Source organism: Pogoniulus pusillus, chromosome 8 (genome assembly GCF_015220805.1).
Source record: "Pogoniulus pusillus isolate bPogPus1 chromosome 8, bPogPus1.pri, whole genome shotgun sequence".
In the NCBI taxonomy this organism is placed as follows: domain Eukaryota; kingdom Metazoa; phylum Chordata; class Aves; order Piciformes; family Lybiidae; genus Pogoniulus; species Pogoniulus pusillus.
In genome coordinates this window covers 8,763,310-8,782,522 of record NC_087271.1, presented here as the reverse complement: position 1 = coordinate 8,782,522, position 19,213 = coordinate 8,763,310, and the positions used below count along the sequence as shown (strand labels likewise).

Here is a 19,213-nt window from a genome sequence, read left to right as displayed (position 1 = left end):
GGATTCAGACTAACACGTTTTGCCTGCACGCCGTCCTCGATGCTGCAGTGGCATTGTCTTCCCCTTTCTCACCTCCTGATGTTGTCCCTGTAGGCTCACAGTCACATCACGTGGACGTTTACTCCAGGCATTGCTCACTTTATAACACATCCATGCACTCCAGGACCACATTGTTCAGATGATCAATTTTACATCCCTTTTCTCATATAGAATCATAGAATCAACCAGGTTGGAAGAGACCTCCAAGATCATCCAATCCAACCTAGCACCCAGCCCTAGCCAGTCAACTAGACCATGGCACTAAGTGCCTCATCCAGGCTTTGCTTGAAGACCTCCAGGGACAGCGACTCCACCACCTCCCTGGGCAGCCCATTCCAATGCCAATCACTCTCTCTGGGAACAACTTCCTCCTAACATCCAGCCTATACCTACCCCGGCACAACTTGAGACTGTGTCCCCTTGTTCTATTGCTGGCTGCCTGGGAGAAGAGACCAACCCCCACCTGGCTACAATGTCCCTTCAGGTAGTTGTAGACAGTAATAAGATCACCCCTGAGCCTCCTCTTCTCCAGGCTAAACACCCCCAGCTCCCTCAGCCTCTCCTCATAGGGTTTGTGTTCCAGTCCCCTCACCATCTTTGTTGCCCTTCTCTGGACTCATTCCAGTATCTCAACATCTGTCTTGAATTGAGGGGCCTAGAACTGGACACAGTGACACATCAGCGACAGCACAACAGCAGGCATCACCTATGAGCTTTCACAGTATCATGTATTTTATTTGCTGGACAACAGGGCCAATTACTGGTTTATTTCCATAAATCCCAAATATCTCAACCCACCAAAAGTTTCTAAACTCACTTCCAAGATGGAAAAAAAAAATACACTCTGAGCTTTCACTTGAGTAGTTATGAAAACAAAAGGAACCTGTGCAGAAGTTAAGGACTTCATGATGAAAATGGTCACAGTGAGTGCATGGTAGCATCTATCTCTTGGGGAGCTGGGATTGTTTAGCCTGGAGAAGAGGAGGCTCAGGGGTGACCTTATTGCTGTCTACAACTACCTGAAGGGTGGTTATGGCCAGGGGGAGGTAGCTCTCTTCTCTCAGGTGGCCAGCACCAGAACAAGCGGACACAGCCTCAGGCTGCGCCAGGGGAAATTTAGGCTGGAGGTGAGGAGAAAGTTCTTCACTGAGAGAGTCATTGGACACTGGAATGGGCTGCCTGGGGAGGTGGTGGAGTCGCTGTCCCTGGGGCAGTTCAAGGCAAGGTTGGACGTGGCACTTGGTGCCATGGTCTAGCCTTGAGCTCTGTGGTAAAGGGTTGGACTTGATGATCTGTGAGGTCTCTTCCAACCTTGGTGATACTGTGATACTGTGTGATACTGTTTGTCCTCTTCACTAAAACTGAGGGAACTGAAGCATGGGGGTGAGGCTTTGTCTACAATTTACCACCAGGTTAGGACCAAGGTGGGTTCAAAGGAAGCTCAATCATCACCATTACAAATAGAAAGATCTCAAATTACCCACACCTTAGACATGTTTAGATATGTATAAAGGGTGCCAGATAAAGGGTAAATATAGATATTGCCCATGTGCTACAGATTAAGCACTTCAGACAATCAGGGGCCTGGATGGGAACCATGGTTCTCAGTTCCAACTACTTTAATTAGAAAGAGACACTGCTAAGGCTCCCTAATAGTACTGAGATACTAGCTCAGCATAACGAGTACATTTTATAAGCTGGTGTTAATGCCTTGGAAATTAATTATATGCTGAAGACAACTATCAAAGGTCCATGGAATTGTAATGCTTCCAGATAAGCAGCACTACAGGCTGGGGAGAGAGTACCTGGAGAGCAGCCAGGCAGAAAGGGACCTGAGGGTACTGGTAGATAGTAGCTGAACCTGAGCCAGCAGTGTGCTCAGGTGGCCAAGAGAGCCAATAGCATCCTGGCCTGCATCAAGAATAGTGTGGCCAGTAGGACAAGGGAGGTTATTCTTCCCCTGTACTCAGCACTGGTCAGACCACACCTTGAGTGCTGTGTCCAGTTCTGGGCTCCTCGATTCAAGAGAGATGTTGAGGTGCTGGAACGTGTCCAGAGAAGGGCAACAAAGCTGGTGAGGGGCCTGGAGCACAGTCCTGTGAGGAGAGGCTGAGGGAGCTGGGGCTGTTTAGCCTGGAGAAGAGGAGGCTCAGGAGAGACCTCATTGCTGTCTACAACTACCTGAAGGGAGGCTGTAGCCAGGTGGGGGTTGGTCTCTTCTCCCAGGCAACCAGGAAAAGAACAAGGGGACACAGTCTCAAGTTGTGCCAGGGGAGGTCTAGGCTGGATATTAGGAGGAAGTTCTTCCCAGAGAGAGTGATTGGCATTGGAATGGGCTGCCCAGGGAGGTGGTGGAGTCACCGTCCCTGGAGGTGTTCCAGCAGAGCCTGGCTGAGGCACTTAGTGCCATGGTCTGGTTGACTGGCTAGGGCTGGGTGCTAGGTTGGGCTGGCTGATCTTGGAGGTCTCTTCCAACCTGGTTAATTCTATGAACTGGCATGAGTAGGGGGAAATGTAGGCAAAATGGATTTAAAAAATCATACAGATTAAGACAGTACTGAACAGCTCAGTGGATCCTAGCTCAGGAGGAATGACTCCATTACTTGAAATGAATGCTTGTGCCACATCTGTTGGGGAAAGAAGATTTGTAATTTTGTAATTTGTCAGCAGTATTGGTCTGACCTGCTACTAAGGAATAGTCTCCCAAACAGTGAATTTCTCTCCATGGAGCTCACATGGGAGTGCTCCTTCCCTTCAGTAGTCAGCTACCCCCTCCTTTGGAGAAGCACTCAGGCCTGATGCAGCAGAGAAAGGTGGATTTGGACCTCACTCTGTGCACTATAGAAAATGATGCTTTCAGCTGTACTGAGGAGCCCCTAGATCTAAATTCATCTGGCTAGAAATAGGGTCGAGTTTCACTTGCAGTCAACACACCTTGCTGTGGAGTACCAGAAGAGTTTTCTCCTACCTCTAATAATCATGGTCTTCAAGAAAACCTTCTGAAAGTGTTGGAAAACTTCTGGAAAGGAAGACAGTGGCAATGCTGCCTTTACTTCCTAGAGTGTCAGAACGAATCTCTCTAACCTGAAGCACAATGTGCTATCTGTTACTTATCTTTAGGTGGCAGTAAGGTAAAAGCACAGAGCAGGACGTTGACAAACCTCTTACACAGTTCCAGAAACCTTTTTTTTCTCGTGCTGTGCTGACTATAACACAGGAGGATACTTCACAAACCACTGACTTCTTCAGCAAGTACTCAAAAAGCAATTGTTGGGGCTGAGCTAATCCAGGTCATGTTCAGATTCAAACCTGTTGAATGGCAGCAATATTAGCACAGTGACTGGATATTATCTTAGGAGTGCAGTACTGCAGCCAAGAAACCTTGAGGACACAGGGAAGGTTCACTGGTGCAGACATACTCAGATGTTCCCATCAACAAAGTGGAAACACTTTTCTAAAGCCACAAGAGAAAAATAACTTCACCAACTAATCCAAAGTCTAACTCAAGACTAAAAGAAGTTTTCAAGGAATAATTACGGACAGAGCAGTTTATAGATTGTTCTTTCTGTTTACATGGCAAGGGCAAAAAGGGCAAGAAAGAGGTTCCAGGGAATTACAGACCAGTCAGCCTCACCTCCATCCCTGGAAAAATGATGGAGTGGCTTCTGCTGGAGGGCATCTCAAGGCACTTGGAAGAGAAGTTTATCAGGAGTAGTCAGCATGAATTTACCAAGGGGGAGTCATGCTTAAATGACCTGATAGCATTTTGTGATGCTATAATTGAATGGGTAGATTCAGGGAAACCAGTGGGTGTAGTCTACCTTGACCTTAGCAAGGCCTCTGACACAGTCTCCCATGACATTTTAGTGAGCAAGCTGAGGAAGTGTGGGATGGAAGAGCAGACAGTGAGGTGGGTTAGGAGCTAGTTACAAAGATAGAGTTCAGAAGGTGGTGATCAATGGTGCCAGGTCCAGCTGGAGAGCTGTGACTAGTGGTGTCCCCCAGGGATCAGTGCTGGGGCCAGTCCTGTTCAACATCTTCATCAATGATGTTGATGAGGGCACAGAGTGTCTGCTCAGCAAGTTTGCTGATGACACCAAGCTGGGAGGCTTGGCTGATACGGCTGAAGGCTGTGCAGCCATCCAGAGACCTGGGCAGACTGAGAGCTGGGCACAGAGGAACCAGATGAGGTTCAACAAGGACAAGTGCAGAGTCCTGCATCTGGGGAGGAATAATAAACTGCACCAGTACAGGCTGGGAGATGACTGCTGGAGAGCAGCCCTGTGGAGAGGGACCTGGGGGTCCTGGTGGATAACAAGTTACCCATGGCACAGCAATGTGCCCTTGTGCCAAGAAGGCCAATGGGATCTTGGGCTGTATTAGGATGAGTGTGTCCAGCAGAACAAAGAAGGTTCTCCTCTCCCTCTACTCTGCCCTGCTGAGACCTCATCTTGAATACTGTGTTCAGTTTTGGGCTCCCCAGTTTAAGAGGGACAGAGATCTGCTGGAGAGAGTCCAGTTGAGGGCTAGAGGATGATTAGGGGACAGGAGGGCATGGCTTATGAGGAGAGGCTGAGGGACCTGGGGCTTTTTAGTCTGGAGAAAAGAAGACTTAGAGGGGGTTTGATAAATGTTTGTAAGTACCTGAGGGTTGGCCAGGAGTGGGGGGACAGGCTCTGCTCACTGCTCCCTGGGATAGGACAAGGAGCAATGGGTGTAAGTTGCAACAAAAGAGGTTCTGCCTCAACACAAGGGGGAACTTCTTTACTGTGATGGTCACAGAGCACTGGAACAGGCTCCCCAGAGAGGTTGTGGAGTCTCCGTCTCTGGAGACTTTCAAGGCCTGTCTGGATGTGCTCCTGTGTGATCTGTGCTAGATTGTGTGGTCCTGCTCTGGCAGGGGGGTTGGACTCGATGATCAACTTAGGTCCCTTCCAGCCTCTGACATCCTGTGACCCTGTGATCTGTGCATCCTTTCCAGAAGCTGTCCTGAAGCTAAAAATGTAATGATGTTTTTTGTCTCCAATCAACTTTCTGCCAAAGAAAGAAAGAAAGAAAGAAAGAAAGCTGGTAGAAGAAAAGCATACTCAAATTTTTTATCAAGGAATTTAATTAGCTAAGTAACGTGACAGGGTCATGTATTGTGCTAAGGCAAGCATTATGCATCCAATAAAGGTCTATCTTGTGCCATTAATATTTACAGTTGGAAGCACAAGATGGCTGCAATCGAAGTGCTGCACCCAACAAAGGCTAGCTGTTGACTTGATACCTTGCTGTCTGACAGTGTGAAACAGGCAGAGAGCTACTTCACTTCATCACCACTTGACAGCGTAATAGTAATGCTAGGTAGCAACACATGGCTGTTTTGCAGGAGCTTAGCACCAAGCAGGGAGAGTCTCAGGGAATAGCTCTGAGACTGGGGGCTTAGCTTGCTAGCAGAGAAGTAAGGCTGGAAAGTGCCCGGCAATTATGCAATAACACTGGAATCCTAACTCTGCTTTTGCTAGATCACAGGCTCAGGGGATGTTAGGGGTTGGAAGGGACCTCTGGAGATTGTTGAGTCCAGCCTCCCTGCCAGAGCAGGATTCTAGTTCAGGTCACACAGGAATAAATCCAGACAGGGCTTGAAAGTCTCCAGAGAAGGAGACTCCACAACCTCTCTGAGCAGCCTGTTCCAGTGCTCTGTCTTCCTCATACTGAGGTGGAACTTCCTGTGCTGCAGTTCATACCCATTACCCATACCCATTACCCCTTGTCCTATCACAGGTTGCAACCAAGAAAAGTTTGTCCTCTCCCTCTTAACCCCCAGCCCTCAGATATTGATAAACATTGATTAGATCCCCTCTAAGTCTTCTCTTCAGCAGACCAAAAAGCCCCAGGTCCAGGAGCCCCTCCTCACAGGGCATTGCTCCAGCCTCTTCATCACCTTCCTAGCCCTCCCTTGGACTCTTTTGAGTAGATCCCTGTCCCTCCTCAACTGGGGAGCCCAAAGCTGGGCACAATATTCCAGGTGAGGTCTCAGCAGGACAGAGTAGAGGGGAGGAGAACCTCCCTTGATCTGCTGGCCACACTCCTTTTAATGCCCCCCAGGATCCCATTGGCCTTCTTGGCCACCAGGGCACACTGTTGTCCCATAGATAGCTTCTTGTCCACAAGGACTCCCAGGTCCTTCTCCACAGGGCTGCTTTCCAGAGGACCACCTCCCAGCCTGTACTGGTGCAGCATTGACCTATATTACACATCACTGGACAGAGCAATTTCTTATTCCCATGGAAAGTGGGAAGAGACAAGACAGCTCCAGCACAGATTGCACCGGTTCTTGTGGAGAACCAGGACTCAGGTGAGATAGAAGACTGCTTCACATCTTCATAGCCAGGGTGGCTGCATCTCTATGTGGTGTTGGTCTTTGATGGGTGCTTAGTGCTCTTTCCAAAGGTCTGATCACAGAAATAAGAGAACATCTAACACCAGCATCTCTAATTAAGAAAGAGATACTTAACCTCAGCTGCTGTGTGCTGTAAGGTGGAGTTCTGAGCAATCAGTTCTGTGCCCATAACTCAGATTGTGCAACTCCATTGAAATTAACTGAAACTGGTACCACAAGTTACAGATGAATCAAGCTTGGTGAAAGCAGTGTGCCTGGAAACACACTGGTGAGAAGAACCAATGTGCAATTATTCACTTAGATGGCATTTGTGCTCCTAAACTGCAAATGCCTCAGCAAAATTTCTCTCTCCTTTTTCCTTTCTTCCCTAATTCATTAAAAAAAAAAAAAAAAAAGATTAAAAATGGAAAAGGAATCTAGAATGAGAGTAAAAATACACCCAACATTTGGAAAATCAAAAGTTCACATTAGAAATGGTTTAGATTCAGCCCCGACGTGGCTGTTGATAGCCTGCATTAGAATTTCTCACCCTGTTCTCATATCCAAATGCCAGCATTTCCATCAGACACGTCTTCAGTGTTATGGCATCCTCCTTCACATGCTGATCTGCTCAACACCTATACAATTAATGAAGAAAGCAGGTTTGAAATTTGTCCTTCTTTCTCCCCATTTAAACTATTTCACTCTGTCTACTGAACTCTCTCTGTCTTCACCTCTTTTCCTGAGGACCTGTCCTGCCCTCCTCTTCAATGCTGCAGCATCTTTTCCTATTCTTCTACTGCTTTGGGGTTTAACCTGCTGACCCCCTCCCACTCACTTCACCCTCCCATGACAACAGGAGCAGATTTCCTCAAAAGGCCACTACTGTGTGTTCTTCCATGTCCCAGTTCAGGAGTCATTTCTACTCAGGCAAATACAGGTATGAAATAAACTCAACCTGGCCATATGCAGAGCAATGACAGAAAGTTGCAGTTTTCACCAACAGCCTTTTGATTTCAAACATCATCCATTTCCTCCTGCAAGATGCTTGCCTGATATTTATTCTCCACCAGATTTATGCATATAGAATTTGTTATCTCGAGCCTGTAATGCAGCTTTTCCCTACAGAGAAAGACCACCTGACACACTGCGTCATTACCCACATACAAAACGAATCCTACAGGATACCCAGAAGCACTTCCCAAAGTGGAAAGGGATGTTACACCCTGGAGACTGACACCTTTACTAAAACATTTGTCTAGTCCATGACTGAGCAGCCACGGGAAAAACTCCTCCTTGGCGTGGCTTGCCTGGATCTGCACCAGCTAGAGATTTTCTCTCTTACCCTGTCAGATTGCAGCAGATGGCGAAGTTCCTACACCAGAGGCTGTCGGTAGAATTTTAAAAGGCATCTCATAACAACACATTGGAGCTGCACATTTAAGCTGTGCTGCACCACCAAAAGGATCTTTAAAAAGAGCTGGAAGGCACTTACAACATTAGCACTGGCAGTTGCTGCAGAAACACTATCAAGGAGCCTTCTCAAAGCCCACAGCTTAGTGAGAGCTTACCTCCCAAGCTGCCAGCCAAATCACCCCTCTGTGTACTGCCAACACTCTGCTGCTGAGAGGAAAGACATTTAACAATCCTCTGTCCTGTGAGACACCAATCCAGCTAAATATCTGTTGCAGATTTTAAGGGTCTGCTTATGCACTTCACAGAATCACAGAACTTTAGAGGTTGGAAGGGACGTCCAGAGATCATTGAGTCCTAATCCCCTGCCAAGGCAGGATCACCCAAGGTAGTCTGCACAGGAATGCATCCAGCCAGGTTTTGAAAGTCTCCAGAGAAGGAGACTCCACAACCTCTCTGGGCAGCCTGTTCCAGTGCTCTGTCGCCCTCACTGTAAAGCAGTTTCTCCTCATGTTGAGGTGAAACCTTCTGTGTTCCAGTTTGTATCCATTGCTCCTGTCTTACTGCTGCTGATCACCTAAAAAAGATTGGTCCCATCCACTTGACACCTACCCCTCAGATATTCATATACATTGATAAGATCCCCTCTCAGTCTTCTCATCTCCAGACTAAACAGCCCTAGGGCTCTCAATCTTTCTCCATAGGGGAGATGCTCAAGTCCCCCAGCCTTCCTTGTGTCTCTTCACTGGACTCTTTCCAGCAGGTACCTGTTTCTCCTGCACTGGGGATCTCACTTCTGGGTCCATGCCTAAGCCAAGTTAGGAGCAGGTGTTGATCTGTTGGAGGGTAGGAGAGTCCTGAAGAGGGACGTAGACAGGCTGGATGGGTGGGCAGAGGCCAATGGGATGAGATTTAACAAGGCCAAGTGCAGGATTCTGCACTTTGACCAAAACAACCCCAAGCAGCATTACAGGCTGGGGACAGAGCAGCTGGAGAGCAGCCAGGCAGAGAAAGACCTGGGGGTCCTGGTAGATAGTAGCTGAACCTGAGCCAGCAGTGTGCCCAGGTGGCCAAGAGAGCCAATGGCATCCTGGCCTGGATCAGGAACAGTGTGGCCAGTAGGACAAGGGAGGTTATTCTTGCCCTGTACTCAGCACCGGTCAGGCCACACCTTGAGTGCTGTGTCCAGTTCTGGGCTCCTCAATTCAAGAGAGATGTTGAGGTGCTGGATGTGTCCAGAGAAGGGCAACAAAGCTGGTGAGGGGCCTGGAGCATAAACCCTATGAGGAGAGGCTGAGGGAGCTGGGGGTGTTTAGCCTGCAGAAGAGGATGCTCAGGGCAGATCTCATTGCTGTCTACAACTACCTGAAGGGAGGCTGTAGCCAGGTCGGGGTTGGTCTCTTCTGCCAGGCAACCAGCAAAAGAACAAGGGGACACAGTCTCAAATTGTGCCAGGGGAGGTCTAGGCTGGATGTTAGGAGGAAGTTGTTGCCAGAGAGAGTGATTGGCATTGGAATGGGCTGCCCAGGGAGGTGGTGGAGTCACCATCCCTGGAGGTGTTCAAGCAAAGCCTGGCTGAGGCACTTAGTGCCATGGTCTGGTTGACTGGCTAGGGCTGGGTGCTAGGTTGGCCTGGATGATCTTGGAGGTCTCTTCCAACCTGGTTGAATCTATGATTCTATACAGTGGCCAAACCAGAAATATTACTTTTTCTGCCTAAGATGGGCTACCCTGGACTTGCTAAACCCAACTGTTTTCAGACTGGGCCACTCTATTAAGCAGTTACTATATATCAGACACCAATGTGACAAGTAATTAAAAAAAAATACACCTAGTGCATATAGCCTGTTCCTTAAAGATTAACTTCTTAAAGGGAGCTCCCATGTTTGAAAAACCACCAAGTTAGGAGGCTGATACTGTAAACAGAAGACCACCCAAGTCAAACACTCCTGCAATAGCACTGTGGAGACAACAGCTTGTTTTGACTTAGACACAGCACATAATTTCAAGTCATCCAGGAACAGTCTTGCAGCCTAATATGGGGAGAGGGAGGTCTCTGTGTGCCACCCTGGCTGGAAGATGAAGACTCCTGTGACTATCACCCTTGTTTAAATAAGGTCTGCTTCACCATTTAGTTGCAATGCTTTGAAGAACTCCATCCCCAACCTCCAATTTTTTGCTCCACCATAATTAGAACAAACTTCCTTGTTAACTTCTGTAGTGCCACAGCAGCAGGACTCCACGTGTCAGGAGGGAGACTGTCAGAATTTCTTAATGAGGCACTTCTCTTGCAAGCCCAGCTTAATTCTAGACTTCAATCATCTCCATCTTCATTTTCTTACAGGACACCAGAGATGTAATTCTTCTTTGATAGCAGAGATTGCCTTTGTCTGAGCTGTAACTGGCCAAGCCAGACGATCGATTTATCATTAGAGCTGTCAACACTAATGCTTTGATTTCAAGAAGCATTGTCAGACAACTAAAAGCTGACATTTTCCAGGAAGGAATCCATTCAAGCTGTCACATTTCAAATAAGATAAACTATTCAAACTGCACTTTATGAAAAAAACCACAACCCTACACTAGATAGTGTGATGGCAAAGGCACTTTAAGAAGATATTCAGAGAATAATACCCACCAGAAAACAGACAAATAAATTAAAAGAGAGATGAGCTACACACATCAGAAGTAGCTACCTGTTTTTTCTTTAGCAGTGCCCACAGAGGTACATACAAGACTCAGGGTCTCATTCAGGCTCTCCAGCAATGGGAGATGAAATGAGGAAAACTCAAGATTATCTACAGCTCTATATTTAGTATAGACAGATTTTTAGAGGACTACAGAACTAGATGAGAGGTGACAGGATAGCCTCCTCCCTGTGAACAGTGTCAGAGGGAGAAGCTCCCAAGATATTGTGTTTACCTTGGGAAGTCACCTGGCATACAGAAGGCAAAGCTACCTGTGACCAGCACAGAGCTGCTATGTGGCAACTGCAGGCCAGCCTGAACTGGAGCTATGGAGCAGCTGATTACAGGAGGAAGCAGTGACATCTTTCTGCCACAGAGATCTCCATCAGCCGTTCAAGGCTCCAAGTCTGAATCTGGTCCTCCTGCAAACTGATCATGTCCTAGCAAAACTAGAGAGAGAAACCCTGCAGCACTCTTTCTAGGTATGTGATTCCCCTCCTTGCTTTCTGCTTCTCAAGTTCAGAGAATTCAAACACTTTTCCTACCAGATAATCCTGAAGCTTGGTAGGCACCGGGCAGAGAGTCCAAATGATAGCATGCCTCTCAGGAACAGCTTCCTTTAGACACAGAAGTGAGAAGGATGGCTGTGCACTGGGACTGCCACAGGAACTGCACTTGGGAAGCCCACGAGATAAACCGAAGAGTTGTGAGAGCTGCAGAAGGAAAAGCAGTTGGTGGCCTCATTAGTGATAAGCAGAGTACTGCAGGCACTAGGTGCTGGCTCCTTTGTTCACCCAGATACCAAAGCAGAAAGAAATAAAATATGCAGGTATCTGAATTATGACTGCATGGAAACACTCGACACAGATGAGTGCCCAGAAGGACAACAGCATGAATCATAGAATCACAGAACCAGTCAGGGTTGGAAGGGACCACAGGGATCATCTAGTTCCAACCCCCCTGCCTAGGGACACCCTACCCTAGATCAGGCTGGCCAGAGCCTCATCCAGCCTGGCCTTAAACACCTCCAGGGATGGGGCCAGGAAGCAGGAAACCAGGACAAAGCAGAAAGAAGATAAAGCAGTTATAGGAAATGAATGATTGTGTACAGGCACTTATAAATAGTTTGCTGCTGCCACTGTGCTATGTTTGGCTCAGGTGGACAAGAATCTGGTTTCTTTGAGTCCAAAATGGATTATTGATTCAACCTAGCAGTTCAACATGTAGGTCAGCACAGCTTTGGGGACCTTGTAGATGGTGTTTAGCTCAAGCAGAAAGGGAGGGAAACAAAACACATAATGGGAAAGGAGGCTTTAATGTGCTGCTCTTTTAAGGTATTTTTATTGGACAAAAGTCAATCTATAGATTTGTGGCCAGTTTACTGCTGTTGAAAATAAACTGTAGTCCCACATAGTGGGGTTATCAGTGCATCTCATTATAACAGATTTGTGCATGACTCATTGGATTTGTTCTTGAATCTTACTTAAATTCAGCCTTTACCAGAAAAAAAGTGCCAATAAGATGGTTGGATCAATGAAATAAGCTTGGTGCATTTGCAGGCTTTGTAATCAAGTGAATGGATTTCTTTGGCTGTTCAGCATTATCCCTACATGCTCCCAAACCTCTCCATGTAATTCTAACATGGCTTTGGAACACCCAAGCCAATTGTCCCTCATTACTACAGCAAATGGTTTTGATTTGGGGGCAGTAGATCTGGATGGCACGGATCAGAATTTCTTACTGTGAATGAAGGAATAACCTTCTGAGTGGTGTCAGGACTCAAGATCCAGAAACTTTGCTGGCAAAGGTTTTGACACTGCCACAACAAGCTCCTGGCAAAATTAGCAACTTGTGGCTTGGACAGATTCACTCTGAAATGGGTCAAGAACTGGCTGGAGGGCCAGGCCCAGAGAGTGGTGGTGAATGGTGCCACATCCAGTTGGCAGCTGTCACTAGTGGTGGTCCCCAGGGATCAGTGCTAGGTCTGGTCCTGTTCAATATCTTTCCTGATGATCTGGACCAGGGGATCAAGTCCAGAATCAGTAAGTTTGCAAATGACACCAAGCTAGGAGCAGGTGTGGATCTCTTAGAGAGTAGGAGAGCCCTTTGGTCACAATAACCCCAAGCAAAGCTATAGACTGGGGACGGAGTGGCTGGAGAGCATCCAGGCAGAAAGGGACCTGGGGGTACTGGTAGATAGTAGCTGAATCTGAGCCAGCAGTGTGCCCAGGTGGCCAAGAGAGCCAATGGCATCCTGGCCTGGATCAGGAACAGTGTGGCCAGTAGGACAAGGGAGGTTATTGTTCCCCTGTACTCAGCACTGGTCAGGCCACACCTTGAGTGCTGTGTCCAGTTCTGGGCCCCTCGATTCAAGACAGATGTTGAGGTGCTGGAATGTGTCCAGAGAAGGGCAACAAAGATGGTGAGGGGACTGGAACACAAACCCTAAGAAGAGAGGCTGAGGGAGCTGGGGGTGTTTAGCCTGGAGAAGAGGAGGCTCAGGGGGGACCTCATTGCTGTCTACAACTACCTGAAGGGAGGCTGTAGCCAGGTGGAGGTTGGTCTCTTCTGCCAGGCAACCAGCAATAGAACAAGGGGACACAGTCTCAAGCTGTGCTGGGGGAGGTCTAGGCTGGATGTTAGGAGGAAGTTGTTGCCAGAGAGAGTGATTGGCATTGGAATGGGCTGCCCAGGGAGGTGGTGGAGGCACCGTCCCTGGAGGTGTTCAAGCAAAGACAGCATGAGGCACTTGGTGCCACGGTCTGGTTGACTGGCTAGGGCTGGGTGCTAGGTTGGACTGGATGATCTTGGAGGTCTCTTCCAACCTGGCTGATTCTGTGATTCTGTGAAAAGCTGCAGTGCACATGAGCAGATCCATCTATAGTGGAAGAAACTGGGAAGGACTCAGAGAAGCCTGAAGCACTGATATGGAACCTTTACATTCAAACTGCTTTTTTTTAACCCCCACTCCCTAGCATTATGCAACATGCACAGCAGGCTCAGTGACAGAAGAACTCTTTTTCTGTTGTATCAGCTGCAGCATGTTTCTAAAAACACTGCCCAGTCCTTTTTCTTTCCAGGATCACCAGTTACAATAGTTTCAGCTTCTCATCATCACCAAATGGTGCAATAAAAGCAGACTCTGAGGTGATGGGGACAGAACTTTTCAGCTGTTTTTTTTTCCAGACCAGCCAGCTGATTTTCCAAATTAATTTAACTGCTCAGCCTTTAATTGCTAACGAAGCAGCTGATTTTGATGAAAGCAGACTTCAGAGCCTTCTGGCATCTTTTGTTACCAGTTCAGTGCTACTGCTAAAGGGACTACCTATATCATAAACCTAGGCTGTGGGCTGATAAACCAGGGGACAATGCTAAAACAGCAGGGCTCTTTAGTCAATAGAATAAACTCCAGAAACTAACATAAAGGCCATTTTTTGGGTCAGGTTTGGAAAATAAAGAAGCAATGTAAACACAGAAATAAAGGTAGCTTATGTTTCTAATCATGACACAAATCCTGTCTCTAGATTTTAAGCTGTGGGGTAACTTCTTTTACATACTGGCTCAGGAGGAAGTGTTGTGTCCAACACAGAAACAGGCAAATTTAGTGGCTTTATTCAAGTCACTGGTTGACCAAACCAAATCACAGGATCATAGGATGTTAGGGGTTGGAAGGGACCTGACGAGATCATCGAGTCCAACCCCCTGCCAGAGCAGGACAATCCTATCTAACACAGATCACAGAGGAACACATCCAGACAGGCCTTGAAAGTCTCCAGAGATGGAGACTCCACAACCTCTCTGGGGAGCCTGTGCCAGTGCTCTGTGACCATCACAGTAAAGAAGTTCCCCCTTGTGTTGAGGCAGAACCTCTTGTGCTGCAACTTACACCCATTGCTCCTTGTCCTATCCCAGGGAGCAAGTGAGCAGAGCCTGTCCCCCACTCCTGGCCAACTTTCAGATACTTATAAACATTTATCAAATCCCCTCCAAGTCTTCTCCAGACTAAACAGCCCCAGGTGCCTCAGCCTCTCCTCATAAGCCATGTCCTCCTGTCCCCTAAACATCCTCACAGCCAGTGAATGAGCAGCAGTTATTAAACAGAAAAAGGAACTGGAAGAAAATGTTTAGTGGAATGCTAAGGTGTGCCCTGGTCAGGTCTTGCTAATAAGTGTGTATTGCAGAATGAAAACCAACCAAACAAAAAAAGCCCTATTATGGTGATTTTAACTTAAGAATGAGGCTTAGATATTTGGCTGCTGTTTAAGAATTTATATGGGTTGTTGTTCCCCCCCCCCCCCCCTTAAATTCTTTGCATAAAGTTTGTTTTAAGAAATATAATTAATTTGAAAGCTATAAAAAATGAGAATGTTTCCTTAGATAAAGACATACTTAAAGAGGAATGGGAAGGGAAGGGGCTGGAAAGCAGGCTGAAAAGCTCAGAAATTTTGTGTAGACAGAGACCTGGCAGCACTGTCCACTTACCTACACCAGTGAGTTTCTTTCACAAGCGTCCTGTTCAGCTCGAGGGTCAGGGTTAACTCTAGACTTTCTTGGTCCTCAGTTTCCCAGAGCAGACAATGAAAACAAAAGACAGTTTCTGAGGATAAAAATTCCATTTAAAACGTGTAGCCTCTCAGAGACAAGGGTCATAGCAGCCTAATACTGTACAGAGAAAACCTAGCATCTCAAATACGTCTGTAACACCATATGAAGATGAAATGACCTTCCCAATCCAATCTAATTTAACAGAACATGTTTCAGGACACCTTTTTTTTCCTGGGGTTGGAGTCACATGGTCTGTCACCTGCACTAGATTGCTTCTATCAGGGAAAAAAAGTGGCTTTGAAACCGTAAGAGCCATATGTTTAGCCATCAAGGACAGAGCAAAATATCCTAGCTGGTCAGGCATCCCCTAGAGAGAGCTTCTGAGCCAAACGTGTTTTTCTTATTATAGCAGGTCCTTTCAGACCAGCAGGGAGGTGGAGAAAGAAAAGAGGAAGGATTGTTTTAACATTTACCCTCTGACATTGTTGTTCTCCTGCAAAGGCACTCACCCAAGCAATGTCCGTGCAGCAACAGCATCCCTTTACTGTATATCCACCACTAGGCACAAAATCGTCTTCACTCCCAGGAATGTAGTTGTGCTTCCTTAGAAACCAGAAGTAAGCAGGTCACTAAAACAGCCTGTAACACATACTATCTAACTGGGAGATAGGCTTTGACCTGCTCTTTTCCATCTCTCAATATTCTGGGGTTTTAAAGCTCAGCCTCGAGCACACATTCATCTATGGCAGTTCAGTTGTCACTTGTGATATAAATCAAAAGATGACAGATGGCAGAATCTGCCCAGAAGTTCAATTCCTGCTAGGGTCATTCTGTCTACAGTGACCACTTTCCCACATCTTTTCACTGGATTACCTCACCAGAAGTTTGGGGTTTTTTTTTTAACCCACAAAAACACATAGGTAGATGTGTATAAAATGTTCATCTACCAATGGCAAAGTTTCTTTGGTCTGAATCTTTTCGATTGGCAGATTTGTTTACAGGTGCTGTGCCTTCTGACATTATCCTATTTCCTACTGCCACGTGAAAACAGAAGAAAAACTAAATCAGAGCATCCCTACCTTCTTTCTGTACTGCACTGTTTCTGTAGATGAAGCTTGCATTGAGGAGAAGAGCTGGATGAATATTTAAAACATACTTGTGAAAGTGTATGGATTAATTTCTCCCTGAATAGGCTTCAGCTGCACTGTTTTGTAGCCTTCCATGCACTTATTTCATGGAAACATGCTGGTAGAGAAGTTTACTGGCAGGAATGCCTGCAGAAAAAGGCCTTCACAAAAATATTTACAGTAAGCAAATTTTCCATGTATATGAGTAAAAGTATTCACATAAACTTGATTCCTCCAGCCAGACAAACAGAAACTTGATGGAATATGTATCCATTCAAAACAGCTGATGTTTAACTTGCAGCACCAAAGACTAGCAATGATGTGTTCACAACCAAGCTAGGGATAAAGAGTTATTATTGACGTTATTAAACAAATAATTGCTGAGTTACTGCTACAGTCTGCAGAGAGTATCACAGTATCACAGTATCATCAGGGTTGGAAGAGACCTCACAGATCATCAAGTCCAACCCTTTACCACAGAGCTCAAGGCTAGACCATGGCACCAAGTGCCACGTCCAACCTTGCCTTGAAGTGCCCCAGGGACGGTGACTCCACCACATCCCTGGGCAGCCCATTCCAGTGTCCAATGACCCTCTCAGTGAAGAACTTTCTCCTCACCTCCAGCCTAATTAATTCAGAGGCTATTTTCCAGCAGAAAGGCAGCTGCCAAATGAAATGGGTCAGGACATGAAATTCATCCAGCTCTGCTTCATATGTGAAATATCCAGCACTGTGTTTGTGTCATTTTCTGAACAGCATCTGGAGGGACCAGTGTAATTCCTTACCCAAACCCGGTGCCTCAGCAGTAGCTCATGTATGCCAAGCCCTGCCCATAGAATGGGGGTTTTCTCTCGCCGTGGTAGCTCAAATGTGTCTCGGTCTTCTTTTGCCGTAAATTATATTGCGATTATTTCAATCCTTCCAGTTGACAACTGACTTGATCTCGAGCATGTTCACCTCCATTGGCTCAGTAACGCTGGCCTTGTTGTTGATCCTCTTCTTGGCAGTTGTGGTTTCAGTCATCGCTGCCAACAAACGGGCGACTCAAGGGACCTACAGCCCCAGCCGGCAGGAGAAGGAGGGATCCCGAGTAGAGATGTGGAACATGGTGCAGCCGCCACCGATGGAAAGACTCATTTAGAAGAGAGCACTCCTCCCTTCTGGAAGATGGCTGGAAGGGGACAGTGTACATATGTTAGATATACTGACTTTCATTCTGATACCAGGAATGCTTGTTTTAAAGGTTACAATGACTCTGGGCTTTCAATATTTGAAATATTTTATTTTTCAGGTCAATAACATTAAAATTTTCCTAACATTTAAGTGAACCAATGCCATTCCTTATTGATTTGGACCAACAGGTCCGAGGGCACTTCTTCCTTGTGCTGGCAACTCCAGCCTTGATAATCAGCACTAGGCGTTATAGATAATAACGGTTCCTGGGATGCATCTAAGTGCCTGTCTCTGATGCAGCAAGAATAACAGCTCCTGGCTTGTGCTCTCCTTTGGCTGCCTAGCAATCACTGCTGCAGAAGACAATGCAGACAACTCAACTAAGCCTGTACAATACAGACACTGTAATTCTGTTATCAAAGGGTTTAGCGCTAGAGCTGTCTCTCCACCTATCTACTTTCATCTGTTAATCAGGGATTAAAAGGAAGCTGTGCAAAAACTCTCCAAGATAAATGCTTCAAATTTAATTGGTTTCCTTTCCTCTAGTTCTCTCATTTTACCTGCTGCCCCTCCACCTCCTTGTCCCGGGTTTGGGCTGATCCCTCCCCCGGGAAGAAAATTCACAACACAAAACCCCCTTTTTTTTGAAAGTCAGGGAAAGATGAAATTGTATTTTCTTATAGTATAACAATGTAAAGAGAGATAATAACTAGAGAAGGAAGGAAGGGAAAAAAACAATACAATAACCTTAAGGGAGATGGGGGAGGGGTCAAGCGGCGGCGAAGCAGCAGAAGCAGCAGTAGCCAAAACAGCAGCCAGGGCAGATAGGCGAAGCTACAGCAGCAGAAGCCAGCGGGAGAAGGGGCAGAACAAACTGTGCTTCTAGACATTAAGTTCTTGATGCTCCAATGAAATTATATTAATTTATCTATTGTTGCCATTTATGTGGCCTACCCCTGGAATGTTCATCTCTCCCCTATGTCTGAGCTAGAGGATCAGCTCAAACGGCCACAATCCTCCTGAAGAGAGCATCCATTTCCACAAAAGCACATCATTCTCTGAGTACAGAAGACTGTGTCCTAAAACGTCCAGTGGGGGCACAACCTGAATTTCTTTTTAGGAGACCTGGAATCCAAACTACCTAAACAAACTCTGTGCATCCACACTACTGCCATTTTTCACTACCACATTACTTGACGGTCCATTTTAGAAAAGCATTGCTTTTCACACCGCAAACGTACACTGGCTGCCAAAAAGCATGCTCAGAACTGCTTCCCAAAGCTCATGGAAAATGCAAGGAAAGCAGCAGAAGTGGCCTATAGGTAAGGCACCGGCTTGGAAATAATTACGACAGACTTGTTGCTTCTTCTGGAACTCAGACTTCTCATATGATCACAGGCTCATAAATTTTTATGTCTCAATTTTCCTCTTTTAAAACAGGGGTAAACCCGTTTAACTACCTCATAAACTGCAGCAGCAAAAGGCTTACAGTTGTTTGCTGAAAGAGGCAGAAGTGCATAAAGCATAGCAGAATAACAAGGGAACTCTGGCAGAAATCCTGCCATGAAATAGACATTTGAAAAGCTTCAAGTGGCTTAACGGTCGTTCTTGTAGTAGGAAAGGAAGTGCCACAAATGCACCCAAGGTCAAAGGGGTATTTTGAAATGCAGAGGCTGAGTTTAGGGGTTACTCTAACAGTGCATTCTTACAGGTAGTCAAGATCGTAGACACCAGCCTCCAAGATCAGCATGGAGGGCTGAAGCACCGCCACAACAGTTCAGCAGAGCTCAGTGGCAGGGCTCTTTTTATCAGAGGGCTGGAGCACCTCTCCTGTGAGGACAGACTGAAAGAGTTGGGGCTCTTCA

General features: G+C 46.5%; 1 protein-coding gene across 1 annotated transcript in view; it reads left to right on the top strand.

The window, feature by feature from the left end:
* CRB1 (crumbs cell polarity complex component 1) overlaps positions 1-17,498 on the top strand; it is a 136,672-nt gene extending 119,174 nt beyond the window's left edge. The window contains exon 12 of the mRNA XM_064147152.1: positions 17,101-17,498. Coding sequence (XP_064003222.1) covers positions 17,101-17,316 — 216 coding nt within the window. The 3' untranslated portion in view covers positions 17,317-17,498. The remainder of the gene's footprint in view (positions 1-17,100) is intronic.
* Positions 17,499-19,213: the final 1,715 nt, after the last annotated feature.